Source organism: Cornus florida, unplaced genomic scaffold, assembly GCF_030987335.1.
Source record: "Cornus florida cultivar Cherokee Brave unplaced genomic scaffold, ASM3098733v1 CherokeeBrave_3.0.0_Hap2_Chr08, whole genome shotgun sequence".
NCBI lineage: Eukaryota > Viridiplantae > Streptophyta > Magnoliopsida > Cornales > Cornaceae > Cornus > Cornus florida.
Window position 1 is genome coordinate 3,779,085 of NW_026775578.1, and position 13,211 is coordinate 3,792,295.

The 13,211-nt window shown below is 33.5% G+C and overlaps 1 protein-coding gene across 1 annotated transcript; it reads right to left on the minus strand.

The window, feature by feature from the left end:
- Positions 1–1,278: 1,278 nt before the first annotated feature.
- Positions 1,279–3,586, minus strand: LOC132268963 (FCS-Like Zinc finger 8-like). The gene is made up of 2 exons (XM_059769905.1): positions 1,907–3,586; positions 1,279–1,642 (listed from the first exon to the last, which is right to left on the minus strand). Exons 1-2 carry the CDS (start codon positions 2,749–2,751, stop codon positions 1,534–1,536), a joined length of 954 nt encoding a protein of 317 aa, XP_059625888.1. The 5' UTR covers positions 2,752–3,586; the 3' UTR covers positions 1,279–1,533.
- Positions 3,587–13,211: the final 9,625 nt, after the last annotated feature.

Here is a 13,211-nt window from a genome sequence, read left to right on the forward strand (position 1 = left end):
AAAAAAAAAGAATTATGCTAATCAAAGAGTAGTATGAGAAAGATAAATACATGACAAATATAAAATTAAAATATTGGTTGATAATATTTTCACATAATAAAATTACAACTGTCATCGACATGTATTAATTATAATAGGAAAATTAAAGGTCTAGTAGTGCTAGCTCCTACTTTTTAAAAGGAGGATAGAGACGTGTGTATGAGTACCAATTAAGGAAAAAAAAAAAAAAAAAAAAAAGAGATAGAAAAAAAAGTTACATACATTATATTTAAGTGCAAAAAGAAGAATTTTAAGGAAAAATAGAAAGAAAGAAAAATGAGAAAATTAAGATTTGATTGTAGAAAGGGATTTTTTTGTTAAAAGAAAATTAAAGGAATTTAATGAGTAAGAGAGAGAGAGAGAGAGAGAGAGAGGGGTAAGAGATAATTTTAATACATGAGGGCATACTATAAAATTTCTTTTATATATATATATATATAAAATAATAAATATATAAGGGAAGGGGCGAGGCCAGGGGACACATCCCGAGCATGCATCGACTCCGTCCTCTATATATATAATATATATTTCTTTTGGGATGCCAGAGTAATGGACTCAAAATTGCAAGTGCATAACTTGTTATGGTTAATAATTTGTGATCATTTGATCTTATTGTTCAACTTTCACACCCTTCTTTAACTTAGAAACATAGAAAATATATACAAGTATGAAACATCTAAATTAAATGAAATGTGTCCAAAAAAATGTAGTTCCACACCAGAATAGCCCGTGGTTTTCTTTGATTAACTATATATTTTATCAAGTCCCCCTCCCGTCTCTCAATAAAGCAGTTAATTTAATTTTTGGTCTAGGCTGGGATGCGGTATATACAAGGAGGTTAATATTTAATTAAAAAGAAGAGCCTTCTAAGATTTTGATGTTTTGGACTATCTCATCTGTGACACAGCCAAACAAAATAAAATTACTAACTACGACTTTATATTTGAATTGATTGGATCATAGAATATTGGCTTGAAAAGGATTTTGTTTTTGGAATTATTCCCTTGATAAAGTCAGTTTTAGGATCAAGGAATAAGAATTATTTTGATGATCACGGAAACCTACATAAAATAAATAATAATAATTATAATAAGACATGAGAGAATCATTATGAATAAAGTAATGGGCTCTATTATTTATTGGCATGATTTAACATGAAAATTAAACAAAAGATAATATAAATTTTCAATCAAACATCATCCACCCACTCAAAGCCAAAAACTGCGGGAAAATCCCACAAGCAAAGCAACCACATCTAGTCATTATTTCAACAAAAACAAATTTCTACATTATATATCACCCTCTCTTATCTCTGTATATGCAGGGGAGAGGACAAAAAGGAAAGACCAAAATTGAAAGAAAGAAAAAAACGAAAAAGAAAAAGAAAAAGAAAACAAAGAAATTGACAGAACAACCACCCACATTGATTGTATCAATTAATGGTCCCTAGAAGAGAAGTCACAGATCAAAAGTATGGAAAATTGTAAGTCTTCTTCATGGAGATGATTGAGTTCCAAAAACATCAACCAAATCTGAATTCTCCACTCCGTCGAATAGCATTTCTCGGCACCGGCATTCGGGGCTGCAAAAGGCCTCCTCACCTCTGCAAGAAACAACTAAAAAAATCACTCTAATGGTGATGACAAAAACAGAGTTCTTGCACTTTTACATAACATTTTAATACAACCAAAAAATCTGATAATTTTACAACCAAATTATTATTTCAAATCTAAACTACTAAGCACTAAACAATAGTCATTACATTACAATTTCCAGATCCCTGTAAGGCACAATTGTGAAAATAACACACACACACACACACACACATATATATAATCACAATTGGAAAGATGGTATTAGAACTAACCTGTACATGTAAATGTCTTGGCCCTGCTCAAGATTCTTCTTGCAAGTGTGACAGAAGCTAAGGAAATTGTCAGATGGAGAATTCAGCTTATCGGATAAAGAAACAGAGTCATTTCTCAATTCAGACAATTTAACAACACCGCAACAGTTCTCAACAACACAGTTACAATATATATGAGTGGTTCTAGGATTTGGGCCATGAGAGATTACACATGTATAGTCCTCGGAAAGTTCGATCTCACTTATTGACAGAGAGCCAATAGGAGAAGCCTTAGGAGAATCCCCTGTTTGGATTCCAGAATTCAAAGACCCAAGTGGAGATAAAGAACCAGAAAATTGTGAATTCTGGGTCTTGATTCCGAAATCGGCAGGGGATTTGGGGGAGTCAGCTGGAGAAAGAGCAGAGGATGGAAGAGGAGGGATTTGAATCTTAAGCTTTGATCCAAACAAGACCATTTTTTTATTGGGTTTGGAGATATTGTCATCATGAGCTGTTTCATCACCGTGTGAGTCAATAAGAGCAACACCAATGCCTTTGGGATCTGAACTACTTTCCCATGAGCGTCTGTCTTCTGATAAAGTAGTATTTGAGAATTTAGACAAATTTCTATCATATCCAAATGGGTTTGCAAAAGTAGGGGATGTTTTACAATCAAGAATTGAAGTTGGACTCATAGTGGTTTCTGTCTCAGAGTGACCATTTCCCAAAAAACCACTGAAAAATCTCGGAGAACCAAAGAAGGAAGAAATGGGTGGTCTGGTGTGATTTTGGGAAGGAGAGATGTTCTCAGCCATATTAGGTTGCTTTTGCTTACTGGTCACGGCTCTAGATCTATTTCTCAGCATTACTCACTCTAAATCAAATTAAATTCAGGCAAATTTATCGAATAATTATTCCAAAGAGGAAGAAGATGAAGAAGAAGAAACCGTCAGTGAAGGTGAGTTTAAGAAATCAAAATGAAACATACTCGTCAATCACTTGATTGTGTAAAAAGAAAATAAAAAAGCTTCAAAATTAGCACAAAAGGGTAGCTTTTTTTCCCAACAAATTAAAAGAAAAAGTAACAGAAAAAAAAAAATGGTCAATCTGTTGACATTGGGAAAGCCATCCTAAATCTCTGTAGCCTCCATGAATGAAACTCTAACATCAAAGAGAAAGAAAACTTCAAATTTCATCATAATCTGAATGCATGAAATACATAAAATCAAGATCAGAGGCGAAGTAAAGACTTGCCACTGAAATGCATAAAGAATTGTGTTTATACATTCAGAAATATGCTCTGTTTTTGAGTGTCTTTATGTTTTTTCACTCTGCTTTTTCAATTGACACAGAACAAAAGAAAGAGCAAAGGAGGGAAGAAGGAGCAGAGAAAAAATTGAGAAAAGGGCTGGGTATTGGTGGCCTTATAAAGAAGAAAGTGTGTGCATGCCAATCTCAATAGTTTTTAGTTTGACAAAACCAAACACACTACTGGCACTCCTCTCCGAGCCTGAGCCCAGAGGTTGCCTCTCTCTCTAGAATTCCCCACTCTCTCTCTCTCTCTCTCTAGATCAGTTTTACTACATCAAAATGTACGAAACTGATTTTCGTCCTTTTCTGCAGTTTTGGTACTACTCTCTTTCTCTCTCTAGTCCTTTGGAGTTTTGTCCTCACTATTGGTCCAACCTACTATTCTCTCTCTCTCTAAATATCGTATTGTTTAGATATGAATACGAAATAAACGCACGCACTCGGAGGTGAAAGACTGACGACACCTTCCGTCCGGACTCATTCCTCCCTCCAGATACTCCATCACATGCAGTGCTGTCCCACGTCATCAGGCCTCAAACTTTTGTGAATTGTATAATTAGCCCCAACTTTTCAAAACCTTCCCAAAAAGACAAGCTTCTACAACGAGAAAAAATTAGTGTTGATCAAAAAGTATTTAAAAAAAAAACTTAAATACTTCATCTGTCTCAAAAAAGATGTCCTATTTGAGGAATTAAAACTTACAAATTATGAATCACGATTTTTCAAACAGGACATTTAATTTAGAACGAAAATAGTATGAAACCTATTTTCGTTACTTCAAATTTATGACAACTATCTTGGTTTGCTTTTAATTTTTTTCAATAAACAACTTGGTCTGATTTCACATTTCTGATCATAAATAATAAATGCCATTAGATTTTCAAAAAATACTGAACTTTGAATGAATGGTTTTTTTTTTTTTTTTTTATTTTTTTTTTTTTTATATAAAATTGTTAAAAAAAAATTGGTTCTTGGAAGGTCATCATATTATTGTTTGTGGACCGAGTATTTAAAAAAAAAAAAAAAAAAATCACACACACACACACTTATATATATTCCATTAAGAAACATGAAATTTAAGCATGAGTTTTTGGTGTTTGGTTAAATCTTTTTTACGGGTATTTTTAAAGCGAAAAGTTAAGAGTTTTGTTTCATTGAGACTGATTGAGAAAATAGTCCATAATAGTGTCCTGATATATTAAAAAAAAATCTCAGCATAAGATTTTATTAAATTAATCCACTTAAATGAAACATGATTATTTAATAATTTATGCAGATTGTTTACATTGTATCATACAAACAACCAACCTAAATGCATAGGTTATTATTTTTATATTAATTTTATGGGTGGATTGTATCCATTATTATTACTCAATTAAAGAGTTGTCAATATTTATTTAAAATGCCACAATTAAATTAAAAAAAAAAAATGCAATCACCGGGCCCACTATTTTGTGCTGTAGAACTCACCATGCATTTGCAAATATGAATGATGATATGGAGAGTCAGATGTATAACTCCAAAGCAAGAGGTGAGGCCCACTAGAGTAGAGTCTGAGATGAGGGAGAGATAAGGCGTGCCTTCAGAACAGTGATTAGACATAAAATCGGGTCTCTGACCCCACTTTGGGCCCACTTCCTTTTCTTTTTCTTGGGCCTGTAAAAAAGTGTTCTACTGTTCTACCACTTGCCACATGGAGCTTTTCAAAAGCCTCATGCATTTCCACTCCAACCATTTTTCTTTTTATCATTGTTTTCTTTTCTTCTTTTCCAAACCCATCTATTCATCAAAATATATGTATAAGAAGCTAAAATTAAAATGTTCATAATTTGGAGGGAAAGTAGGGTTGCCAATGGCAATGTTATTTATTTCAACTAATTTATCTGACCTTTTACAAATTTCATATTTTCAATATAAGATGATAAAATGGCAAAATCACTATACCCATTTTTATAAGTCTTTTCCTTTCTACTTAATTAAGAGATCTCATGACATGCACAAAATGAAACATAAAATCCTTCTTGTTTATAGAGAAAAACTAATAAATAGTATCTTACCAAAAGCACTTCACTTTTTGTACTCTTAAATTGAATTTCTCTTAAACAAATGATACAATTATCTCACAAAGGTACCATACATTCTTTGAAGACTATTATATCATTTCTCTTATAAAAAAAAAATTAAAAAAAAAGTGAAAAACTAAAGTAGTTAAGTGCAAATATGTACACAACTTTTATACACTGAAACTTTACTTCATATATATATATATATATATATATAAATTTGAAATAATTATTTAAAAATACAACTACACAATTCTCTTAATAAATAATACTCTAAACTAGAATTCTCCAATATCCAGAGTTTTTCTTCCATCTCCATTCAAAATGTGAGTCAAAGGCAAAGGCAATAAGTATCTATCTCACACATTCGATAGCAATGGCAGATTCGACGGCGAAGCACGTGAGTTTGCCAACTATAGGAGGAGGAGTCAAAATATATACAAATTGCAGACATCATATTATTATATGATTCGTGTGGTTTTTGAACAAATATTATATAAAGACAAATGTTCTACATTATTTTTCTGATATATAACCTTGACAAGTTGACAGAGATGCCCCTACCAAAATATTTTGAGGCCCCACAACCAATTTAATTTTGGTCTAGTGGTCCCCAATATTTTGTACACTCCAAATTTAATTAGCACTTGGGAGGCCCCACAGCGAACGAGTCCATCTTGCTGCATAGGTGGTGTCCCAGCTGACTCGATGTGAGGAGTTCCAATCTGAGTAATAATTAGTATTAGTCGCAGAAAAAAAATTTACAGCCTGTTTGGTTGAGAGGAAAAATGTAAGGAAGGAAAGAGAGAAAAAAAACGGGAGAAAGGATAGAAGGGCTTTCGTTGGTATTGAATCCCACACCTCTATGCCCACAAGTCTGTATCTTTCCTTCCAAAAATGGAGGAACAGAATAAAAAGTCCCTTTTTTAAAAAAAAAAAACAATTATGTCCTCTAAAAAATGATAATAATAAATAAAATAAAATAAAATCTCATTCTAAATTCTAATCTAAGATGATACAAGGATGAATTCGCACCACAATCTTTCCTTTTGTCAGAACTTCATCCTTGTGGACCCACTTTGGAGATGGAAAGCTACTTGTACTAAAAAGAAAAGGTGCTTTGAAAACTTACTGGCAGCATAAACGAATAGAATCTGTTATTGCTTCAGTACTTCTACAGGAATTGGCAATTTGTGTTGAGTAATGCTTTTGAAATAGCATCATGGTCTAAACCAAAGTGGGCTCTAGTTCAGAACATCAAAGCATCTGCATGATTTGCCGTCACTCAAAAAACTGCACTTTTAATAAAATTATAAAAAACATTTATTTGAAAATGGGTTTTTTTGAATATTCAAACCAAATAAATTTTTGTAACAAATTCAAAGAAAACATAAAATTGTTGTAAAAAAACAAAAACTAAACCAATCAGACCCTAGAGCACTTGGCGAGGATATCAATGTTTGAATCCGATCTCGCCCACACCTAGACTTTAAGTCAAGGACCTCTTCCACTACCACAATATAGGAACGAATATTTGCTCAAGTACTTCCCATTCAACCAAACAATTCAAGATACAACCTCCTTTCCCTTCCACAACTTAAATGCAATTTCCATCCATGAATGAATATATTCAACTACTTTGTGTCCAGTGACTGGGACCATTTAGGTTTTGTTATGGTACCCAAAGATAGTAGGATTATTGGACCCTTCTTGATATGGTACCATAAAACGGTGAGCTTAGATATTGCAACAACACTAAATTCACTTCCCAATTCATACAGCTATCTGTAGCCTTATCTTCACCCACCAAAAAGCAAAGGGCCAAAAAAAAAACAAAAAAAAAAAAACACATGACTTTTATTCAAGTGCATCAATTATCAAGAAGTTGGTGCTCTACTTACCCCTTGTCACTTAGTGCCATGCACAATGAATAGAAGGGGGGATAATTGCGCACATCTAAGGTGTCTTTTTCTATAGGTTTTACGTCAAATGTCCCCACCCACCTTCGCCATATAAACCAAGTGGACGTCTCTTTAATTCATTCAAACTTAGATAGATCTTGGGAGATTAATAATTTCAATTTTAGAGCAAATGTAAAGATGATAATAATAATTTCACTTTTATAATAGACATTATTGACCTCTAAGGCGAATAGCATTGCTTCAAAGGCTTCATGCTCACACTAATATAAGATAAGGACCTAATGTATAGCCACCACGTAGGATGAAATAGACCTCTTTAATGTAGTGAAAATCAATCTCTCTCTAGTTACTGCCACCTGTCATCTTGACATGCCAGTTGGAGGTATCAACGACCACAATTGGATAAGTATTACGTTCCACAAGAATAGGATATTCCAGAGATAGATATACATGTATGGAGTATATATTATAGTAATGATGTTTGAGGGATGGAAGAACAACGAAAGCAGTTAAAGACTTTCATTATGATGGACCCAATGGCCTGAAAAATGATAATGTTGACGGTGACATTTATATAATGGAAACAAAAACGGTTCTAAAGCGCACTCCTGCGATGTGGGTGATATAGTAGACTAGAGAGGAGGATGAGACCTCTAAGGAATTGCAGTGACAAAAAGAAAAGGCCATATGGGTTTGTCTTTCTCTGTTGTAGAAATTGGATAGTCTTGTCCAGAAATTTATGAAAAAAATCTTCATACCAAATTTGATTAAATTAGACAACCAAATGACCTATGGTCCACAACCATCTAACAATTCTCTATTTATATAATCTACTTAAACAACAACTCCTACAATGAATCGTCTAATAGTTCCAAGTTGTGTGTGCCGCGTCCAAGATAGGTAATTCTATTTTTGTTTGAGCAAATCTTTTAGACTTGCCTGATATGTAACTTAAGAACAGAACTGACCTGAAGTTTAAACGTGATCCCAAAATGAACCATGTTATATGTTGAAAAAGACTGACAAAGCCATATTAGATAGCGATCTTTTAGCCGGTTTTACCTCATGTAGATGCAGAGCTTCTCGCTGTAGCAAATTAACAATCTAAAGACCAAACTCCAAGATCGCAATTGAAATAGCAGTAAATTCCCGCCTCCCTTGTACTTCAATGGAGTCCATATATAGAAAGGAGAACGAGTTTTATCTAGGCAAAAGCCATCTAGCATTAATCTTCCGCAATGTAGATATGTATGTTAAGGTCCATTTGTTTATTGTTAGCATGCATCAATGTTTTACTTACCATGAAGATTGCGCAAGAGAAGTTTGTGACCAAAAAGGCTCCTTTCTGTAATCACATTGAGGAAGTATGAATTATGAACAAAGACTCCAAAGCATTTGGCATAACATCTGAAACAAAATGGGACTGCAAAATCAAATACTCACCACAACTACCATAACATAAAAATAAAATAATCAAATCTCAGACAGTAAGCAGGAATGATAAAATAAAAGTGGTCTATATCCTGGTGGTAGGGATAATCAAGTTTCTTACCATTTGACAAGTGCATTCCTGAGATAAATCTGGCCAGCCCCTTTCCTTCCATGATTAATAACTACTATTACAAAATCAACACAAAACAGCTACTTCGTAAGTCAAACTTGGTTGACTCTCCACAACTTGCAGAAAGAACAAGCTGCTATCGTGTCAAAATGTTCACTCTCTTTGATTTTTACAATCAGTTCCGCCCCTTCTGAACTATCTTCTATTTATTATTCTTTTTTAGGCAGACTATTGCTTTATCTATCAACATATGGAAGTCTGAATGATCCTCACTATTTTGATGTAAAAAATATGTCTGCTCATCCGAGACTGTTGAATTTATATGGCAGAGTACTGTTTTTTATTTATTTATTTTTAATTTTTTAATTTTTTTATCCATGTTTGCACCAACTTCTTCTTTTTTTCTTTTTTCTTTCTTCTTTCCCTCTTTCAAATTACTAAAAGATTCAAAAGCATAAGATCACAAAGATAGAAAAATCGCTCACTCCATGTGGAGAAGGCAAAAATTTTTGCATCTCATGAACACCGTCTAAAGTCTTTACTGGAAATACATTTACCTGTCATACAAATTACAACAATGTTCTAAAAATCAAATAGAAAACCAAATTGGCTATTTTATAAATTATTTGTTTCAGTTACTAGCAAAATTGAATTATACAAATATTAAAATCCCCGACCAACACTAACAATGAACCACCCATCTGGGAAAATCCCTACCAAAAGATAATACCATTAAGAATAAGCCAGGTCACCATTAAAGATCATGCACACATCAAGACTAATGGTTATACTGATTTCAAGAAGTTGCTTTCAGTGTTTAACAAACAGAAGGATTTAATAATATTTATCAAATAAAGAACTAAGTAATAAGCAAGTAGGAACGAAAGAAAGGAAGTAAATTTTGTATCATAATATTCAAAATTATAAACAAGAAAAACATGGGGAAAGATTACAAGGTAAAACCCGTCATAACAATTTATTTCACTGATGTTCATCAGAAAATCAAGGCACTGAATCACAAACATACAATCTTGTACCGAGGAAAGATCTTATACGAATATAACTGCATGACCAAGCCTAACACAAATAGTAGAAAACAATTAGCATTTACTTTTTATTATCACGGTCGGAGGTGAACAAGGAACATACAGGTATTAGGGTGCTTCAGATTTTAAAAGATCCCTGTAGATCCAGGCCATACGTACAATTGAATGGGGAGAAAGAGGACCGATATCAATAATAACAAATGAGACACCAGTCTCATAATGATACTATAGCCTATAATAGTAGGCAATAACTGGTGTTGTCTTCTTTATTGACTAAAGCTTGAATTTCATGAAAGTTGTCTAGATCCACAAGCCAAACAATCAAATTTGTCAGCAAAACAAACAAATAGACTGTCATTGCTCATGGCATCCGCACTCACTCTCTCTTACCTAATGAATGAAACGACAACAATAAGGCACTTACAACAAGATGGCCTCTGCAAGTAATGAATTTCACTTAAAATACAGCATATTGAGTGATATGCATGAAACTGGAAGCAATGTCATAGGCAGAGCGCAAATGCAGGCAGATGGTCTCGGCAAGTAGTGAATTTCACTTAAAATACAGCATATTGAGTGATATGCATGAAACTGGAAGCAATGTCATAGGCAGAGCGCAAATGCAGGCAGATGGTCTCGGCAAGTAGTGAATTTCACTTAAAATACAGCATATTGAGTGATATGCATCAAAATGAAACCAATGTCATAGGCAGAGCGCAGATGCAGGCAGATGGCCGCGGCAAGTAATGAATTTCACTAAAAATACAGCATATTGAGTAATATGCATGAAACTGAAAGCAATGACATAGACACAGCACAAATGCAAAACCCATCATGGGCTAGACAAGTAATGATTTCACTTAATATACATCCAGTGCCAAAAAATTAACCTCATCCAATGGCACATTATGTGCAGGCACAAGCAATCTAAAACATTTGGGATAAAATGTTCATACTTATAATCAGCATATCTAATCATTCCAGGATGTCTACACTTTAATACTGCAGAAAATTTGGATCAACCATTACAAAAGTTCTGAGTGCAATTTTATAACATTTGCAATTGCACCATAGGCACACCACAACCATCGACTCAAGAAACCAGACAACAACCCCTGTAAAGGAACAAGATAATAACTGAAAGTGTTGAACAAAACATAGTCCAATGGAATGTCTGAAATTTTATTCCTACTAAATATTACCATTTTATTTCATTGTGCTGTATAATATCGAAATTACTGCACAAACACACAATGAAACCATTCAACATTCATCTTTACGACCAAATGTGTAGACACGCTAATCAAAATTTGCAAGTCTCACGGCTACAAGATCAAGTAAGTAACTCAGCCTAACTTCCTGAGAAGAACAGAAAATCAATTCAAACAATTATCTTATCTACTTTAAATATTTTAGCACCCACCATCATTGACGATCTTATCAAAGAGAGAAAAAAAAAAATGGTGAAGAAGTGGAAAGAGAACAATTTACTGCAATATAATGGCCGGCGTGACCTCCATATCTATCTCTGATACATTCGCCCTATGCCCTTTTTAATTCCGAGGACTGCAACGGCTTTCGTTGTTAGGGTTTGATTTAGGTTTAACGTTCGGTTTAAGGGTTTCGCGTAGTTTCTGTTTAATTGGAGTAGATAATAAACTAATCGTTCTATTAAAAATATTTTTGCAAGTTATTCCCGCTTTGCAATTTGTTTCCCTTAAACCATTGAAAATATCACAATTACCATCCTAAAATGAGTTATTATGTAAAGCTCCCTTTGGTTTAATGAAAATAGTTAAAAAAGAAAGAAAATGGAAAATGAAAAGAAAAGTAAAGTGAATGGACATAAAATTAATTTTACACAAAGATATTACAAGGAAAACCCCTATCAATTAGGGATAAAAAACGTTAGTTCTTGGCCTCAACCAATGTAATCTCCACTAGTTATATGCAAGTAGTTACACACTCAGTTGTCTCACACTATGTATATACCCTTATACAAGTTGAAACACTAATTTTCATAACCTTTACACACACACTAGTACCATTAAGTGCACACTGCACTCCCTCTGTCCATGACACCCTTGCTTGGATCAAATGTCAACTCACCAACCAATACATGAATGATGTTACAATCAACAATACTCAAATTGTATTGCAAGATAAGAGTGACAAACAAACTCAAAGTATCAACCACAACAATGAAGAATTCCACAGCCATAAATCTTCAATGTACATGCTCTAGGACCACAACCACGTGTCACACATTAGGCCATTGAGCATAAAGACAATAATACCCCTGAATAAGTGAATAAGCCTGTAGCTAAATATCACACCTTGAATCGTATCAAAACCAGTAAAAAAGGCATGAGTGCTAAGATACAAATACAATGTACCAACCTAAGCTTCATGAAAGAGTATCATAAGATGCTAATTTGCTAAACTACCTCTGAGGGAGATTATAAATCACTAAGCACAACAAGAATGGTGGTGATACATAATTACAGCCTGTTAGCATAGATTTGACATTAAAAGTGCAAACACCGTGAAATACAAGAACCAACATATAAAATAATAGAATAATAAAATAAATCCATGTTTCACCCTTCTTTCTATATCCAATTGTTTAAGCCAACTGTTGATATTATGTACTTTTGAGAACTTGCCTTCTCCCAAGTCTTCAGTTTTGACCAAGGCCTTTTAAAATGGACGGTGAGGGTTCAAGTCTCTAAATAAGCAAAATTGATGTGTGAATGATATATGTGAATTTCTTGAAAAAAAGAAAAGAAAAATGTCTTCAGTTTTGAAACTCAGAACAAAAACAATCAAGTTGTTGTTGGTTCTAATATATTTTATCATCAGTTTTGAAGTATTGTGGGTGGGTGTATGTGAAGTTATTGGTACGAAGTTGTATGAAACCGAGTAGAAAAATGTATACCTTGTTAATGGGTAAAATTCCTTAACTTTCATTATTATCTCAAAAACTAAAACTAAAAGATTTGCTTTGTTTAGCGGCATGAAATTGGAGCATTGAAATTAAAATTGGTAGAATTAAAGAAAATTTTGGTTTAATTTTTTGAGTTACTTTTCTCTAATCCACCGATTCTAATTCTAAAGCTTCAATTCCAAACATGCCAAACACAGCCTTTGGAAAATTAGATTTTCCAGCGCATCATAAAATGAGCTATCGCGAATTAATCTCTCAATTGTTCTTACTTTAGGCAAGTTACTTTCATCATCAAACTTCTACCTCTAAACTAAGCTGCAATAATTTAAACATTACTACTAATTTAGTAAATCATTAGCAGAGGGACTGAATGAGATATCTGGATGTAATAAAATTCTGCCATGGAATGGACTTAAAAAAAAAAAAGAAAAGCTAAGGTACCTGGTGAGCATAAACGCAACTGACGAACTCCTAAG

Coding starts and splice junctions, on each gene's coding strand:
- LOC132268963 (XM_059769905.1), bottom strand. CDS start 2,751: ATGCTGAGAAATAGATCTAGAGCCGTGACCAGTAAGCAAAAGCAACCT. Junction 1,643..1,906: donor CAAGACATTTACATGTACAG/GTTAGTTCTAAT, acceptor TGTTTCTTGCAG/AGGTGAGGAGGCCTTTTGCA.